At 43.7% G+C, this 19,284-nt stretch overlaps 1 protein-coding gene across 1 annotated transcript; it reads left to right on the top strand.

Annotated features, from left to right (window-relative positions):
* The first annotated feature begins 14,693 nt into the window (after positions 1-14,693).
* LOC112902734 (F-box protein At5g07610-like) lies at positions 14,694-16,395 on the top strand. The gene has a single exon (XM_025971897.1). The coding sequence runs from the start codon at positions 14,988-14,990 to the stop codon at positions 16,167-16,169; it is 1,182 nt and encodes a 393-aa protein (XP_025827682.1). The 5' UTR covers positions 14,694-14,987; the 3' UTR covers positions 16,170-16,395.
* The last annotated feature ends 2,889 nt before the right edge of the window (positions 16,396-19,284 follow it).

The following is a 19,284-nucleotide window of genomic DNA, read 5'->3' as shown; positions in this document are numbered from 1 at the left end:
CTACAATGGACCATATGAGCCTAAATATAGTTTTTTCTCAAAATTTTAAAATCTTATTCGAGGTACACATAGTTCAACTTGGAATTATTTTCAATAAGTATGTAGAAATTTATTTAAATCATAGAAAATGCCAAATCTATTCAAAAATTCTTCAAACTCCTACATGATAATTTAAATGTTGCCTATTACATTTTAAAAATATATTGGTGTATTTAAAATAATTTGTTTTGTGATCTACTTCACAAGGGTGCCTTAATTAGTTATTTAGAAAATAGAAAGACATTTTTTGCATAAAAAGTGGGAAGGTATATGTAAGGTTCTGTCCAAATTTGAGGTGTGTAGTAGTTCAAAGATGTTATGGGATATTCAAATCTCAAAGTTTGGCTTGAGTTATAAGAAACTATGTGAGAGATGTATCTTTTTTGAATGATGTATAGTCCCACTTTATTAAAATTATTTAAATTTTTTATGGAAAACTTATGAAACAAAATTATATTATCATGTCAATTTGTAGAATTTTCTAACCCAGTTTGGATATTATTATAATTATTATTTGGTAATTTGGCGAAAGAAGTTTGAATTGTCTCTAGAAAGATAATTAAATTTTTCATCCATCTCCAAGACATGGGATAGGATTGAACATATGAGTGTGTTATCGCCGTAATTTAGGCGGGCCAGAAAGATGGGCTGTAGAGCAAGATGGGTTGAAGGATGGTTATAATGGGTTTGCGAATCGGACCCTATGCAGGTGTTCTGGGCCAAGGTTGGCCGTGTATCTAGATAGGTATGCATGTTTAAACAGTTTAGATATAGATAGTTAAAATTCGCGTCATGTTTGGTTAGGATTGGTTAGGAGAGGCAAGTCTACGGACTATAAACATATATCTTGGGTAAACAATAAGAAATGAATCATTCACCAACAACTCTTGACGCATCGCCACCCCTGTTCTAGGGTTTCTCGGGTAAGCGCCGTGCGGCCTCGATCACGCAGGCATGATCGGGGCAGCATCGTTCTTACTTATTTACTTTTCGTGTTTCTCGTTCTGAAGCGTTGTTGATGGCGAGTAACACCAGTTATCTTGGCGTTTATAGAGTAGCATCGGCTCTTTCATGCGTTAATTATGCTTTGCTTGCCTCCTGTAAACGTCTGGTTGTCTATGTACTCGATCTCGGGTATAAAGGCAGTACTTTGCTTTGTACTTGTTTAGTAGATCTAATCTGTTACGGTTAGTCTTCGTTAATCGAGGGTTTAGTTTAATATCTGCATGATTAGACTCTTCAAACGGATTGAATGTTCCGGCAGTATTCTGGGTACTTTATGACAGCTTGAAAAGGGGTTGTTCTGGGAATCCGTTTTTTGGTTGGTTTTTAGGCTTCTGTTTAGATCCAATCTACGATGACTAAGCTCTCACCACATAATCGGAACATCCTACACGTAACTGAGCCTAACAACAGCAAGATTTATATTACCATCGGACATATTTGCTTTATTTTATAGATCCGATCCGGTACTAGACACAATCGGCTCTTTACAGCCGATACCGGGAAATATCCGATGAGCCGATCACGGCTCGGACTAACGTTTACACATGTCTGTATATGCAGGAAACTAACACATAATACCTTCCTGATCAGGTACAAGGTCAGGTGGCACGCCTAGCAACCCAGACGCCAGGACGTGTGCCGGATCTCGGGCCGTTGACCGAGGGACCGGGGCCCACCAGCAGTTCCGGGAGCCTCCCGGCTCCTCGAGTTGCCTGTCGCTGCTCGCCGGTGGGTTTTGACCGACAACAGAGTGTGTAAACATATATTTTGTGCAATTGTTTGTATCTTATTAGATGCACACATAGTTCAATTTGGCATTAACTTCGATAACCATGTAGAAATTTATTTAACATATAGTAAATAGTAGATCAATTCCAAATTTTTTGAAATCTTTACATGACAACTTATATGTAGTCTATTAGATATAAAAATTATATTGGTGTATGTAAGAAAAAATATTTGTGTGTTACTTCACAATGGTGCAATAAAATGGAAAAGGAAAAAGAAAATATTAAGGAGAGAAGGAATGAAACAAGGCCCGTCTAACTGCTTCGGCCTATTCTCAGCCCAAAACGAAACATGCATTGTTACCGTCGGATCGAATTGGACGGCCAAGATACTCCGTGCTCCAACTAAATATCTCTCACCAGCCATCCGTGAAACCCTACCCTCCGCTCTCTTCCCATTCACCTCTCTCCCTCCCCTCCCCAGATCCACCCGCCGGCGCATGTAGGCAGCAGCCTGCGGCAAGGGCCGAACGTGCAGGAGGCATGCGAGAGCAGAGAGTAGTGGCCAGCGGGGTGCGGGGAGCGCGCCTACCCGCGACGCGCGCGGCAGCAGCTCGCGCGACGGGGAGGCGGTGGTGCGGTACTCGGCCACACGCCGCAGGACCTGGCACTTGGCGCGGCTGCACCACGCGCCAGGACTGCGCAGGGTGGCTTGAAAATGATATTATTTTAGTGTTGGGGTCAACTCTCATGAAAATGACCATTTTCCTGGCAGTATGAACTCATGAAAATGAAAATTGCCCTTTGGTAGGTAGAATTTTTGAGGCGGCCTGCATACATTTTCATGAGAGCCGTAGGCCTACAGGTAAAACATATATTTTCGTTAGGGTTTTAGGTCTACGGGAAAAATGTTAGTGCCGGCTTTTTTGTGATGTTTGGCTCTCATGAAAACAAACTTGAAGACCTGGTGCCACAATATATTTTGTGAAGGTCGCTATCATGAATTGCCGTCACGAAAATAGATCCCGAGGGTTGACTCTCATGAAAATGTTGTTTTCGTGATGCCCGATTTGTGAGGGGACTTTTGTGAGAGTTAGCCATCACATACTATTTTCATGTCAGTTTTGGCTAGTTTCATAAGTTTCCGATTCTCACGAAATTTCCGTTTTCTGGTAGTGGTAGTGACTGAAGCAGGAGGCCCAGGCAAACAGTCCATATACGAGGAGGCTTGCCAAAAGATAGTCAAAGAAAAAAATAGCTTCGCACATACAACGTAACTCACCTCACACAACCATTTTCGTTCACTACCATTCTTTTTTTCTCGAAAAACACTATCAATAAAGACACTCTCACACATACACACACGAACTCAGACCATCTCCAGCAACATCCCCTATCCCACCCTTTCTCCTAAAATAAAGGAAATATGGTACTGTTCACGCGTCCAACAATTACCCCAACGTGTCCCCCAAAACCCGGAGCGCCCCCTGCAGCCATCCATTTCTACGAGTGTTTCTCTCTCCCCCATCGGTCGAAGCCAACGGTCTTCCTCTGCTCGTCTTCCCCCACGGTACTCTCTCTCGCTCATCTTCCCCCTCTCCGCCACCATTCGATTCAGCGGCGGTGCACTGTCTACTTCCTTCCTCCGCACTTGCGCCCTTCCCCGGTGTACTGCGCCCATGCGTTTTACGTGACCTGTAGGCACCGCCTCGAGCCTGTATACCGGCAGGAGGTCGGAGGTCGACGGCGACGGCACGGTTGCCAAGCTCCGGAGGCCAAGCCCTACTAGGGAAGGTTCTTCGTCGGGTCCAGAACCACCCCCACCCGGTATGCATGCCCCTGCTCTGGCCTTCCCCCTTGACCTAGGGATTTCCCTCTCAGATCTAGGCCAAGGGAAAAGATGGAACTGATTTCACTGTAGATAGTTTAGCCAATCTGTAATTTTTGGAAAATAGCTAGCTTTCACTCTAGAATTCATGAACAAAATTTGCTCTGCAACACTGAACTATTGGTTCAAAATTATCAAAAGTCCAGTCATTTCTCACTGTCTTCGAAGTTTGGGAATTCAGTATGTCCATAGAATACTTTGTACGGTGAAAGAGTATGACAGTAAAGCACAGTATGTCCATAGAATACTTTGTCCAGTCATTAGAATTCGAAGTTCAAAATTATCAAAATGGTCTATTTTCCACTGTGAAAGAGTATGACAGTAAAGCACAGTATGTCCATAGAATACTTTGTACGGCAAGGGAATTCAAGGTAAACATGTCATACCAATGGCTTTTCACATTCCAATTTTGCATGAGAGATTACTCCATCAACACTCCAATTTGGAACACCTAGGATTGGTGAAGTGAAGGGAAACAGCATTTCAACTTCTTCCATGCAATCATTTAATGCAGCAAGCTCCACTGGCAATCTACCCAACTGCAACAGGAAGGAAAATGCCATCTTTGTAAATAATGACATAATTCAACAAGGTAGAGATAGAGAGAGAATTGTGATATCACTTGAAATGCCCACTAGGTACTATTGGAACATAAGTTAACTCATATACCAACTTGGGGAAAAGTCATCTGACAGCAAGAATCCGAAGAAATGTATTTCAGCAATAATTTAGTCAAAAAAGATATCCCTCTTGCGTAGGCGCAAGTGCAATGTCTTGTCAAAGTAGTGAAAATCATCACTAAAAAAGATCCAGAACATAATATAGAAGCTGAATAATAGACAGTATCATAAGAACCATAAAGAAAACAGAGTAGACAGTATCTGAAGAACATCAAGAAAATATATAAGAAATATACATCATGAGTACTCCTGTTTTCTCTCATGAGATGCACTTTGTAGAAATTTTATTTGCTTAAGTTTACATGACTTATCTTGTGCTACTACATTTGTAGAATTGTCATGGAATCATTCTAGAATGAATTTAGTTCCCAGGGGCAGGACAATGGTGAAATAAATTACACACCCACCATTGACCTCACTGCTATGAATGGCACCCCGCTTGATGTGCCTTCGAATGACCAGGTATGTCGTATATAGTTCTCATTGACCAGGTTATGAATATGCATATAGGAGGTGCTTCATTCTGGAATGATTGATGGTCCTGTGTTTCAGGAGGCAGAGGCCGCAAGTATGCCGGCTCCTGGTGGAAAAAAGAAGGGTACTACCTCGAGGTCCAAGAATTTTGCTCAAGATGAAGATGAGGTACTCTGCTCTGCCTACCTGAACGTGTCAAAGGATGCTGCAGTTGGGGTGAACCAAACTTACAAGTCATATTGGACAAGGATAACTGAGTACTACAATGAAGTTACTAGGAATCCTACTGTGAGGTCTCTCAGTTCTCTGCAACATAGATGGGGAGACATTCAAAAAGATACCGCCCGCTTCTGTGGTTTCTATAGTGACATTGTTAGGCGCAATCAGAGTGGGAAAAGTGAAGATGACAAGGTAATTCTTCAATAGTTTCGATGGTTCATAAGTGATACATGTGTCGGCGCAACCTTATATTATATATGTGTAGGCCCGCCTTCTTCCGCCCGCCCGCCCGCGCGCGGGAACCAGCCGCTGCCAGCGCCGCCAGTCGGATGGGGAGGCCCGCCTTCTTCCGCCCGCCCGCCCGCGCGCGGGAACCAACCGCCGCCAGCGCCGCCAGCCGGATGGGGAGGCCGAAGCGAGACACTGCTAGAAACGGAGGACAGACCGAATTGGGATAAATGGTGGGTCCCACAGGATTTTTCCCAATATGGGTTAGGAGATGGGTAATGTTGCTGGAGATGGTCTCACACCCAAGAGTGCACGGCTGCACGCACACACAACAGACACCTGTAAGAACCTCCAATAAATTGGGCAAGCAAAGCTTAACATTAGCAAAGTCACTGCAGGCACTGAAAGAATAGAACCATTAATTCCTAAATAAATCTAGGTAAAATAAAATTATGAAACATACCATGTGCGTTAAGGCCAAACTTCTGTTTCTATGGCTGATTTGGCACCATTAAGTGCTCGGGCAAACTCTATCTTCAGTTTGAAAAAGCAGGGACAACAAAGTTAAGAAAGCGAGGGCAAAATCATCATTAGTTTTCGAAATAGGGCACGAACACAAATGACCCATGATGTTTTAGATGTTAAGTAGTTGTGGCATAGTATTTGATAAGTGATAGGAGCATATGAGATAATTTACTCTTGCTTAGCCCCGCAAGAATGCCATATATCTATGGTCGCCACTTCAACACGTGCATGCCTTTATTGACTGCGCCATTTTAGTACCGGGCTAAAACACCAGCCGGTACTAAAATGCAACATTTAGTACCGGCCGGTGTCTTGGCCCGGTACTAAAATAGCTCGGTGGCGTTCAAATTTGAACCCGGTACTAAAGTGGTTCCGGGGCAACATTAGTATTGGACCAAAAGTTAACTGGTACTAATCGAAGGGATGAAATCGAATGGACGAAAGCTTATTTTCTAGCAGTGTGTTGTTGTTTATTTACTCTTGCTTAGTGCCTCCCTTTCCATTTTTAGTTAAGCATCTACATTGCTCTTGTGTGTAGTGGTAGCTCGCGGTTCATTTCTTCATATATATGCACAATGGCTTATACTAGAATGAAACCGATGGTTACTGGTGGATACTAGCGCACTTCGATACGCTCACAACCAAGTGAAGAAGTTCAGATTCTCTAACAAAACTGATATGGGAGAAATCTTCAAGGACCAGAATTGGATCAACCGCACTTCTCATTGATCACCGGAGTGTTACATATATACGCAGCGGAGCTGCAACTGCAAGCGAGATTACAGGTGGAGCGTGGGCACGGCGCGGAGCAAGAGACGTGGGCGACGCCGTCCATGGCGAGCGCAAGCGTGGCATACTGTGGCGGGCGAGCTATGCGGGCGATGCTGTCTGTGGCGAGCGCAAGATTGACCTCCAATCCTCCCACCTCTTATTTTGTCTTATCCTACAGTTCTTGCTTGGTTTACTGCAAGTAGCTATTGAAAGGTGCTAACCTTCTTGCATATGAACTCCCGATTCCTCCCATCCCTATTTGAATGTAGCATCTAATTTTCTCATGACACTTGCTTTCTATCTTCTTCGCATTACTTTTCTTCGACAGTCCTTGAGACACGATGACATCAGTCGCAAGCATGCTTACAAGTTATATATAGAATTCACAAACGGAAAAATGGATAATGACTGAACTTCAATGCAAGGAAATTGCATCATAATTTATAGTACTGTACATTTGCACCAACCAGTGCAAGAGTCTACAGTCCAGTATGTGGACATTAGCATGGAGTTAATGATTCATAAATAAAAGCATAACCAAACATGCTACTACTTGAACGTAAATATTTGCTAGACCAATGATTTGGTCAAGAGCACCCCTCTATCCATGTATGAGTTCCGTGTCACTAGTAGATGTTACTTCATTTAGCTTCCTAATAATGGGTACCAGAATTGCATGAATCAAGCTCTTCCTCTTAGCTGGCAGAGCTATAGGGTGCAGCTCCAGGAAGAGTAGCAGTCCATAACTGATTTTTTTCATCCTTTTCCATCAGTTTTATATTTTAGAGTAAATTTCTATTTCTATGGACATAAATCTGATTAAGAACGCAAAGACATAGACTTTAGAACCAGGTATGCCCCAAAGAGCGCCCATTATTATGTCCAGTCAGGGTATTAAAAGTCTAAAACATTCACCTCACAACTGCAATCATGTTCGTGTGTGAGGGGAGCTATCCATACCGTTCTTCCACCATGTTGCTGAGGATTTAATTGTTGGACTTGCCCCCAACAAATTAGTTATGAGATTTGGAGCTTGCCAATGGGCCATGACTCCATTAATTAGCTTGCACAATTTTCTTATTGATTATTTGCTGAACCATGACTCCATTAGCGTGCAAAATTTTCCATTGAAGATAGAAGAATGGTTTGGTTGCAATGCAGCAATAAGAGTAAAACATATATTTATTTTTACCTGATGTAATTCAATTTTGCTATCTTTCATTTGGGTTGCAAGCACACAAATCTGTTCACCATCAGGCCACCGGGGCATTTGGTGTCATGGAGTGGCTTGTAACAGTGCTGGCGAAACAGCAACCGGTTTGTACGCACAAAAGATTATTGCCTACAAAGATCACCAGATCAGTCCCACTATGGTCACGCTATAGTTCACTGCGCTGTCAGGCTATTCTGCCAACCTAGTCAACTTTGGGCATTGTCGGCGGCGAGCATGGGGAAGGTCGACTTTAGAGCCTCTCTGCTACGCTATCAAGGCGATGAAGAACCAACAGGATATGGTCATTGTCCAATACTGGAACTGGTTCTACAGCATGTGGAGAGTCTTAAGTCGGTAATTCAGAGCACTCAATTTTCACGGTACCTACCCTTTCTCGCTTTGATGTCGATGTGTTCAGAACATTTTTGACAAAAGATGTCTTAGTGCATCTTATACCTGATTTATATTAAGGAAAACAAGAAACAGTATATGGAAAACATCTAAAAGCCAAAACATTCTATGTGGCCATTTTTGACAAAATACATCCAAAAAAGAAAATTACATCCATTTTGACAAAATATTCTTCTCCACCGCTATGTCAATAAAACATAATATTTTGTTTCGATGGCGTGTAGTTATGTTCACTCTATAACCATATTTTTCAGATATGAAATACAGTGCTTATTTTTAGGTTTGTGCGCACCGACAGACATTATGAAAGGGACAAAATAAGACTTGAATATGTGCTATGTCCTGCAAGAACTAGGTCACTTCTCGTAGTGAAAATAAAAAACAATCTGTAGACTGTAACCACTTATATATCATTGTTGCAGAGCTCCCTACTGCAAGTCCAGGTTGAGGCCAGAAAATTTTATGGCCACAGATGGATCTGCCATTTTCAGATTTAAGCATACATGGAGCCAGAATACCATACTAAGCACAGGAATCAGCTTTTTTTATATCTATGCAAAATGCTGGCAACTTTCAGTGTCCATAGGATTCTATTTGAGGCTTGGAGCTACAGCCTATCAGCAAGGTACTCAGCAAAATGCTGCAGTTGAAAGGGGAGGAAGTGCCACCGCCCATCGTTTTTCCCTTACTTACGACCCTCATTTTTCCAGATAATCTTACTCATAGCTCGTAATCAATCACAAGCGCGCGAGCACTACTAGTCTATACTACCACGCAGCAAGGCATCAGGACAGCAGATGCACTGCCCTAGCCAGTGAAAGCTCGCGTGCCAAGACTGTCCAGCTGCTCTATCATATTTCCTCCATGCAGTTCGCCGACAGTAAACTAAAAATGTTCAAAAGGTGCTTGAAGGAAAATTCCCAGTGCCTCCTTTTCCTATTCATATATACTTGTCAGCTACAACAGATGTCGTGCTATTTGACTCTCTCAATCTCCTGATAGTACATTTTTGAAATAGATGAGCTAGGACGGAAAAACTATATGTGGCTGTTAATTAGCTGGAGGAACGAGAAAGCGCACATGTAGAAATATATTGGCTCACTTGTCACAAGGTATCTGGCTGGAAGCCACATAGGGACTAAATAGAGCATAGATGGACTAGTGACATGTGCAATGTTGATGGGTTGGACAGACCTATGTCAGTATATGACAACCTTACGTTAATAGAGTAGATAATTGCTTTATTGTTTGACGAATTTATTGAAGCCTTCCTTTTCCTGGTAAAACTAAAACTGTAAGTACCCGCTTCTGAGCTTTTTGAGAGGTAGATACATTGGAAAACAAATTGAGGGTAAAATGGCTCATTATATTGTCCAATGCAATGAAATATCCATGTTGATTTTTTTTTTCCTTTAAAGTTGTGATTTGATGGTGCATATTTTGTGATTTACCCATCTTGAATCATATTAAGTGGTTAATACTAATATAATGTGGGACAAACCGGTATAATCCTGTGAAGGAAGTGGATAAAAAGGGTGTTCCCCCACCGAATATTAAGGTATGTGTCTATATCTTGTCTGCAATTTAATTTATTCATTTAGGTTGGTAGCTACTTCAATTAAAGATGTATAAGCATTCCTACAATAAGAACAAACCTAATTATGAAGATAAACTGAGCGTAGGTGAAACACAAAAGGAGCTCCTCAGAAGGAAAAGGATGACTTCGGAGTCATAACTGCGCGCTTTGTGATGAAAAAGCAGGTGAAACAATGCAACAGCTATTCCTGCACTGCTTCCTTCTCAAAAGAGTGGTGGCATCTGGTTAGCTTGCAAGTCCCGGATAATGCGCACCCCTTTCAGATCATGTGATCAACAATTTAAGCAAGACCTGGCTGTGCCTTCCTATATGGAAATTGTCATATATAGTAATGTGCTGGAGATCTGGACAATGCGGAATGACCTCATTTTCAACCCGTGAGCACGAAGAACATCAACCTGTGGAGCCAAGTTTAAGCATGAGCTTGTTGGACTGATGTTGCCCCTCCTGTTTCATTCAAATACGAAGTTCTTCCCCCGATTGAATCCATTTGCTCTTCTGCAAATCTGTAACATGCGCACCATTTCTTAATGGGCCAAAACTCATGGATGCTTTTAACTGTGAAATTCAAGAGCAGGCAGTTTTCTGAAATCAAATGCCAAAAGGGGAGGCCTGTCGACAACTTCACAGCTAAAGGATCAAGCAAATATGCACCCTGGCAATCTATTGTAGAAGAAATGTGTCACAATAATCTGAACCTTATTAGTTCTTGATGCTTACATTTCCCACTACATAACCCCCTAATCATTCCCCCATTATATTATGTACTGCAAAACAATGGTGAATTCAGTTTTATGTGGAAACGTTTAATCCTTGATCATGGCGGCAAAAAATCAATATGAGATAGTTTTCATCATGAAAAGGGGCAGCACATTGCATTTAATGCATAAAAGGCGTGAAGGAGTCCGCCATGGACAAAAAGGGAAATAATGTTCAAAAAATGGCCCAAAAAATTAACTACTTTAGTGTAAGTAAAACATGCACTTGCACAACCCCGCTTATCCTTTTATCCTCGCTTCACGGAAAAGGGTTAGCTAGGAGGTTGAAATACATTTGACATGTGGTTTATATATTGGTGACCCTCACCCTCAACTAATAAGGTGGGACATCTCACCCATACAAGTTATGTCCCTCAAATATGGACGACCAGTGGGCTCTAATTCATCATGAACTGGGATGTCACATTTAATTTGGGGTTTGTTAATTTTGATAAGAAAATGGCCCAAAAAATTGATGGTGAAAATATCACACTACCAGAATCTAGTGTTGAAGGAAGCATATATAAGAACAAAATGACAAGTTTAGTACCCGCCTTATGCGGCCACTCACTCCCCTCCACTGCCAGCAAGACATGAATCGCTTTCTTCAAAATAGGAAGACATACATAGCTGGATGAGACTTTTGTTCCGGCTTCAAGAAGTCTGCTGTTTGGTTTGACTCCGTAGGAAATTAAGAACAAGGCAGAGAGCATGACGTAGCATAGTGCTACCTGCTACGTTGGTAGCAAAGCTGCAATGCCAAATCCATCAAATGAACTTAGCGTTGAACTCTTTGGATTCCTCCTGATGATCTCTCACCGTCTAAGTAGCAAGCTCCCCTTGAAAGCATGGACGTGAGGCCGCACAGTCAACAGAGTTGGAGAGCTGCAACAATGTCCTCATAACTGTCCCCAGCAAAAGGTCATCATCGTCCTTTAGGAATTGCTAACAATTGAGGCGTCTGACGATCTTGAGGTGGGGTGTCAACTATCTTGAGCTTTCGAATGCAATTCTGAGAGTTATAGCATCAAGGACACTCAACGGCATTCAATGATACCACAACAATTTAAATCCAAATTCCTGGCGCCTCCATTTCCTATCGGAACGAACTGCATAATAATGTCCCTTGCCATTCTCACCCTTCTCCATATTCTCTCTAAAGTTTTAAGATGATGAAGTAGAAGATAACTGCTGGATATGTGATATGACTACTCCCAAACTACACGAAGACAATGGACTCCCAACATGTAATAGGTGCTCTAAGTTCACTTACCCTTTGTACAGTGATAGTTGGAACCCTTTGTACCCCTATTAATATTTTTTGAATGACGATCATATTCATATGGCTACACCACTTGAAGGACGGCATTTTACCCAATTATGCAAAAGCAAACAAGGCAATAAGTGTGGCCACGTGCATAAACGTCCAAAGGCTAGCTATACCAATGCTAATATCCAAGGAGGTAAACATGAAGCAAGTAAAAAAAGAAATAAACTTATATTAATTACCAACAAAAGAGAGAATTCCTAACCGTATGGTATCAAGACATCAGATAAAGATTTTATCCATTGAGTATTATGATTGTTCTAATTGCACTTAAACTTCCCTCTATATCCCAAATTTTTGGGCAATACTCCTTCCGTCTAGGAATATAAGATATACTAGGCTTTTTTAGACTAACTTAGGAGGATAGGACAAGGCGCATGTGCCCATCTTCAAATCCAGGCAAAATAACTGAGCAGATGAAACCAAGGATAACCTAGCCCTTAAAAGGCGGGATATTTATTCGCAACCAAACCTTTAACGTGATTTAATGCTGGAGTCTTGATTAACCTCAAATTATTATATAGAAAATTTTATTTCAGAAAGGATGGAGTATATTTTACGGAGCTAGAGAATCAAGATGCTAAAAAGTAACTTGTGTAATCATGAAATGGATTTCACTCGCACCAATACTGTGATGTGGCTAGCTCCATGCCACTAAAGAGAAAATAGAATAATACAGCAAGTTGACAAAATATGTGCAGATACCCTCATAGTGAAGTTATGGTCCAAAAAAGTTGCACGGATGCTAATTGATCAATAATGAGGGCCTTAAAGTTAGAGCATCTGCACATAATTTTTTGAAGGAAACTACAGCAACCTATATCAAGGTTGCCTGAACTTTATTGCAGCGAAATAAAAAAACTTTACACTGAAAGATCAGGAGAAAAACCTAATTAGGGAAGTACAATAAGGGGGTGAGCAGGCAAGAAGGAAATAAAGGATCAAAAAAGGGAGGGGTGCTAAATTACATAGGAAAGAAACTACAGTCTAAGAGCCTGGTCTTGTCCTCAGGCTTCTTGCATCTGTGCAACCAGAGGTTGAGATCATCATGGCAGCGATGGGCAATCTGAAGGTTGGAATCATCTTCGCTTCTGAAGACCTTTGCATTTCATACTTCCATATATTCCATAGATGCAGATTAAGATAGTACATTTCATTTCTGTTGGTTGTACTTGAAAGGGGCTCTACGCCGTCCATAACATCTCGGTCTCTAGATCCACACATAATTAGATGAATCGTGGATATGTTCTCCTGCTGCGAGTTGTTGCTGCCGTGGTTGTGGCCTATATATGATCTTTAATCAGAAAGTCTCAATTATCATACATGTGCTGAGTTGAGACTGCCTTGTGCTGAGCTTTAATCAGAAAGTCACAATTATCTACCTTCAGTTTAATTGTAGTTAAACTTCCCTTCTTACCTCGAGCTTTTGGGCAATATATTTTACGGAGCAGGAAAAGCAATATGGAAAGAAAGAACTTGTGTAATCATTAAATGGATTCCATAATTTGCACTAATAATACAAATCTATAATAATGTGGACTCGATATCCATATCATCAAACACAAACAAAAAAAAGCACAATACAGCTAGTGATAAATATTTGCAGATCCCCTCATACTGAAGTCGATCATGTTCCAGAAGGCGTTGTTAATTTACGAATAACCAGGGCCTTAAATTTTGATGCATCTGTACATGATCGTCGCTGATAGTTGTGGCTTATGAGCTTTAATCAGAAAGTCACAACTACTTTCTACGTTCTTGTGGTTCGTGATGTTGGGCTACCAAATTGTGACTGAACTCCCGGTGCCTCCCTAAACCCTATTTTACACTACCCCGTGCCAAGATTTATTTAAGACGGTTCATGCCAAAAACAAAAGGAAGAATACATGGCTGAAGTTTGGCAAGTGGTCGGTGTAGTTGAGCTCAATGCTGCCAATGCTAGCACTCACAAGAATTTATAATACCCCGCCGACTACGTACTCCACGTAGGTGAGCTATACTGCTAGGTTGTCGGCCAAAGATCGTGACGACTATGTGAAACTTAGACTCATTCGGTGCCTCCCGGGCCTACTAATGTTATGGTGCTCACCATCTTCTAAGTATAGCACATTACTATTTATCTTTGGTCACTTATTAATCTGTCATAGTTGTCCTAATAACACTTTTCCTGAGTAGAAATTGATCCCAACGAGGTATAGCTCACAAACTCACAATCTTTGGTCGGCACAAGCTGGTGAGCCAAACAAAATATATGTTGTGAGCATGGCGGCGTGAGGCAAGGGATGTTAGGTTCGAGTCTTACGCGCGGAGTAAATTTTTTACCTTGCCACGGACCTTTAGTCCCGGATGCGGGAACCGGGACTAAATGGGGTTGGGAACCGGACTGTATTAGTGCTGGAATAAAATTCATGTGTTGCTAGCTGAAAAGATAAAAAATATGGAAAACACGGAATGGGTAGGAAACCGTAGAATAAAAAATTCAATTGGTACTGGAACAGTAAAATTTCATTGATGGAACTATTCAGAACAATCCATTTAGGGTAACATGGAAACAAAATAATATTATAAAAATTCAAAGTAACAACCAAAAAATAAAGAAAGGCTACAAAATATATAGTACAAATAACAAAGAGAATAAATAACATAAAAAATGTATAATTTTCAAAAAAATATTGTTGCATGCATCACCTCACCATACAAAACAAATAAAAAAAGATAATTCTCACATGGTATGTAATGGAGTGATGAAGGAATAGGATGAAGAAGCATTGTTGTCCACACGACCCAGCCCACCAAGTCCAACAAGTGAACGACCGAGCCGAAAGCAAAACGGGCCTCTGGCCACACTCCAGCCGAACATGGCCGCGTCAACTTGCGTCCCATAAAACAACAGCTGACTGCGTTGGCCCAGCCCATCTAGAAAACACAACAGTCCACACTCGACAGCCCGTCCATTCCTGTCTCCACGTCTGGCAATCGGCGGCGGCCGGCGAGGGGGCGACCGACTGACCGAGGCATCTTATCTCGCCGGAATCCAAGTGCGGCTGGCTCTCCCTTCCCTCCCCTCCCTACCCCCATCCACCCCCGCGACCTCGCGGCTGGTAGATCGCCCGCCGGGGAGCCGATGGCCGGGAGGACGCGCTTCTCCGACCTCCACGACGACCTCGTCGCCGCCGTCCTCGCCCGCCTCCCTCTCCGCCAGGTCGCCCGCGCGCGGCTCGTGTGCAGGCGGTGGCGCGCCCTCACCGCGGACCACAGCTTCCTACGCATCACCGCCTCGCGGCGGACTGCCGCCGGGTTCTTCGTCAACGACCACCTCAGCGTCAGGACCGACTACGTCCCTTTTCCCCTCGACTGCTCGACGGCCGCCGAAGACGGCCCCTCCCCGGACCTCTCCTTCATCCCCAGCGCCGCCCTGCCCGGGGACCCACCGCGCGGCGGCATCGGCGACGTCCATGTCTCCGGCTCCTGCAACGGGCTCCTGCTCCTCTGGTGCCCGATCCACCGCCCAGCGGGGCACTACGCCTGCAACCCGCTGACCAGGGAGCTCGCCCGGATCCCGGTGGTGGAGGGGCTGCACAGCCTCAACCTCGCCTTCGACCCCTCGGTGTCGCCGCACTACAGGGTGGTCGCGTTCGGGCACGTGTCCGACATCCATGTCTACTCCTCCGAGACACGGTGCTGGGGAGCGGCCGTCCACCACGACCGCTCCCTGTTCTCCGGGCTCCGCTCCGTACACGGAGTCTTCTGGAACGGCTCGATGGTGTGGACGGTGGGGCATTCCCTGGTCCAATTTGTTCTGGAAGGGGGACATCTGAAGACGATACCAATGCCGCCGAAGAGGAAGAAAGGATGGTTCTGCGCCTACATTGGGGTGTCGGACAGGCATCTTCAGATGATTGGCTACACAAAGGAGGAGAAGCTCACTGCCTGCTTCGAAATCCTGGAGATGCAGCGTGGCCGGTCCGAGTGGTCGCACCTGTATCGTGTTGATCTTGGTCGGGTGAAAGAACTGCATCCTGAGATCCAATGGCCAACATGGGATTCCCGGTCGGAGGAGCACAAGGTGACTGGCTACCTCGCGCTTTCGCCGGTCTGTCTCGTTCGAGGAACCGGGGAGGCTGGGAAGCATGGGGTCTTGATTTTCAGCATACCAGGAAAGATCATGCTGTACGACATGAAGGACCAGAGGATTTCAGTTGTTGGAGAAGTTAGGAGCTCTGTTAGGGAATTGCACTCCCTGTGCCACTTCGAGCATCCTTGGTATTACTTCTATGCTTACAGTCCTAGCTTGTTTACTGTGTAGACATTACTTGCTTTGACAAGGATGTATCATGTATGTGGTCCTTTCGTGGTATAAGGGCATCTTCAGATGGTAGTGTTGCTACTCCCTTGAAAAGAGAGAGACAGGGGAAGAGATAAATCAGAAATGTTAACCAGCGAACTCTCTTTTTGCTGACAACTTTGTGCTCAAAGATGCAAAAACATGCAGAGTAGTGGTACGAGTACAATCTTATTGTGTTACTGCAGCATGATTTGAACTTCATCATCTTTTTCTTCATGCTATTCAGGGAGGACTTTAATGTTTTATCTCCTAGTAGGAACTCAGATGTTTAGCAATTGAATCTAGAAAACAGTATGATATCCTGCACATTGCAGCAGAGTTCACTAGGATGATGGTAATAAGCTAGTATCATGTGCTGTGGTTCCAATGGTAACCAAGGACCAAGGAAACAACAGACAACCATTGGAATCAAGTGAATTTCATTCAGTGTCAGAAGTAGGAACGGTAAAACATGGCCAAGAGAATCACTTGTTATCTTTAGCAGTTGGATTCATTAGCAAGGAACAAATATCTGGGTAGGAATATGAAGATTGGAATATTTATGACAGACAGATATATAATTTTTTTAGAGTAGAGCTTAAGCGACCCAGTCTTAATGCAAGCAGAATGACCATCAGAACGGTTACAGTACAGGTTTTGACAGTTAAAATTCTGCTCAATCCAGCAACCTCTCAACTCTCAGCTATCCTATTACCATGCCACCTGGGCGCTCAGCAGCAGGTTCAGAGATGTTCAGGACTCTATTGACCCCCTCCAGAACTGCTTCAGTAGACTGGTTGGAGATGTTGTCTGAACCACAGCAGAGCTTCAAGTTGATCCACTTGCCTGATCCCACCGCCGTGTCCAGTTATTGTCTTTGCTGAACAGATGCTCTTGCTTGGCTCCTGTTCCATTTCCCAGTCAGAGCCGTGCTCTTTCAGGAAGAGGACCATCTCTTTATGTAGGCCCTTCCCTACCCAGTAATCCTCCCAGTAGAGTTTGCATATCTTCTGACTTTCCAGACAGTGATCTAGGTTCTGGATCATTTCTGCCGGGCACGAAATTCTCCAGTTTTGAACCTGAACCCGACCAGCTATTTGGTGGAGAAGAGTCTGCACATTTTTACAGCATCCATTCTGAAAACAAAGAGAGTTTCTTAGCTTCCAGAAAAGCCCCACAGGGCAGCAGATGTGAAAAATGTTTGCTACAGTATGTTGTTTCTTACTAAGCCAAAATCTAGCATCAGATTCATAGTCATCTCCAAAACTGATACCTAAAATAACAGAGATATGAGCCAGGCTTGTTTAGTTACTGCACAGTCGAAGAACAAGTGGTGAGGAGTTTCTTTTTCTGCACAGAACAAGCATGTTTCATCCAAAATCTCTTTTCTTTTACTAATATTATCCCTAGTCAAAACTTTATTCTGGGACAGCAACCATAAAAAGAATTGTATTCCGTTGGAACTTCTAGTGACCAACAGCAGGAAGAAAGACAGGGTATAAAGACGAGGAAGATTATGAACCACTGCAGTTGAAACTCCAATTCATAACATCCTCTTCATTGCTAAACTGAATAGTGGATGCGAGCTGCACCACCTCCTCCCACTGTTGCAACAACCTAGGCCCTACTGTCCTCCTGAATGTGCATTTCAGATTGATGCCATCCCAAAGATCATACGCGGTGCTATTTTTCTCATTAACTATAACAGAAAGATCTCAAAGCTGAACTGCTAGGTTAGAAGATATAATTGCCAATATTAGCAGTTCAAACCGTGCTTTTGTAACTGAAGGTAATTGAATTGGTCTTTGACAGTAGCATATGCTGCAATTGGTTGCCATACAGTGTGTTGGTCAAATGGTCAGAATGTTCTTATGAGCCAGATTGAGCATTATTTATCAGATGGTGTCAACGGTGTCGTGGATGCGGAATACATCATGGCTCTGGCGCAGAATGCTGCAACAGTGCTTATATATGGTGTATGCGCCAAGGAATTTGCTTGCTTTAGTAATTTTGTTGTTATACAGTTTATTCCGGAAAGGAAACAGAAGGGAAGAACGAGGCGACGCAGGCAGCAGTATAGTATATGTGTATCCAACGACTCGTCGTCGTCGTGCTCGCATCCAAGCAAGGTTCATCGAGCCCTAAAACCGTAGCCCCCACGCGAGCCAACCACACGATAGATGCCTTCCGGCGACGAGCTGATCGCCATGGCGTCGGCGTTCCTGGACTCGCTGTCGCAGCCCCCCGCGGCGGCGCGCGGGCGGGAGGCGGCGGAGGTGGCGCGGGGCGTGGGGAAGGCGGCGTGGCTCGCTGGGACGACGTTCCTGGTGCTGGGCCTCCCGCTGATCGTCGCGGTCGACCGGGACGTGGCCGCCAGCTAGATGGAGCATGGCCTGCAGGCCCAGCTCGCCGAGATGCAGACCCTCCTCGGCACCACCTCGTCTCCTCTCACGCTGACCACGCATTGCTAGTGGCCTAAGGTTTTTCGTCTCTTAAAATTTTCGCCTTCGTCTCTGAGTAGTTGATGGGTCGATCTTGGTAGCAAGACTGCAGGTTGATTTGTGTGGTTATTGGGATAAGGAAATTCCATTGTGCCAAATTTTCAGCTTTTTTACTGAATTTGTCAGAACAAATTAGCTGTGATATATATGAGGGCTATGGATCATGGATGGATCGTGTTACGATATATGATCAGTTGATCATTAGGAGTAACATAATTACAGACGTTGATTACAGCGGTTGCCTAATCAATGGTCATGATCATCTTTGAACAGACATCTCCTCCACCCCTCCACCCCTTCATACATGTATAAATAACAGTGATCAATGAATAAAGAAATACTTTTTCCTGCCTCACAATTACTTTTGTAATTTGGTTCTAAACACGTTATCAGCACTGTTCTCCACGGAGCAGAAACAAAGCGAGCCCTATCCGTAAGTCCTAATGTACAGAGAACTCTCTCTTGTTCTTCTCCAATTCGTCCTTCGCTTCATCATGAACGACGGCCATCATCACCTGCGTGATGTTGAACTCCCCGGCCATCGCTTGCTACGCGCTCGGACTGCCCGCCGCCGTCGTCGTCTTGCCCACAGGCTT

The sequence above is a fragment of the Panicum hallii genome, chromosome 8 (genome assembly GCF_002211085.1).
Source record: "Panicum hallii strain FIL2 chromosome 8, PHallii_v3.1, whole genome shotgun sequence".
Classification (NCBI taxonomy): Eukaryota; Viridiplantae; Streptophyta; class Magnoliopsida; order Poales; family Poaceae; genus Panicum; species Panicum hallii.
The sequence above is the reverse complement of the archived record's forward strand: the minus strand, read 5'-3'. Positions and strand labels throughout refer to the sequence as shown.

Bases quoted from the DNA above. Each gene is read 5' to 3' on its own strand.
- LOC112902734 (XM_025971897.1), top strand. From the start codon at position 14,988: ATGGCCGGGAGGACGCGCTTCTCCGACCTCCACGACGACCTCGTCGCC.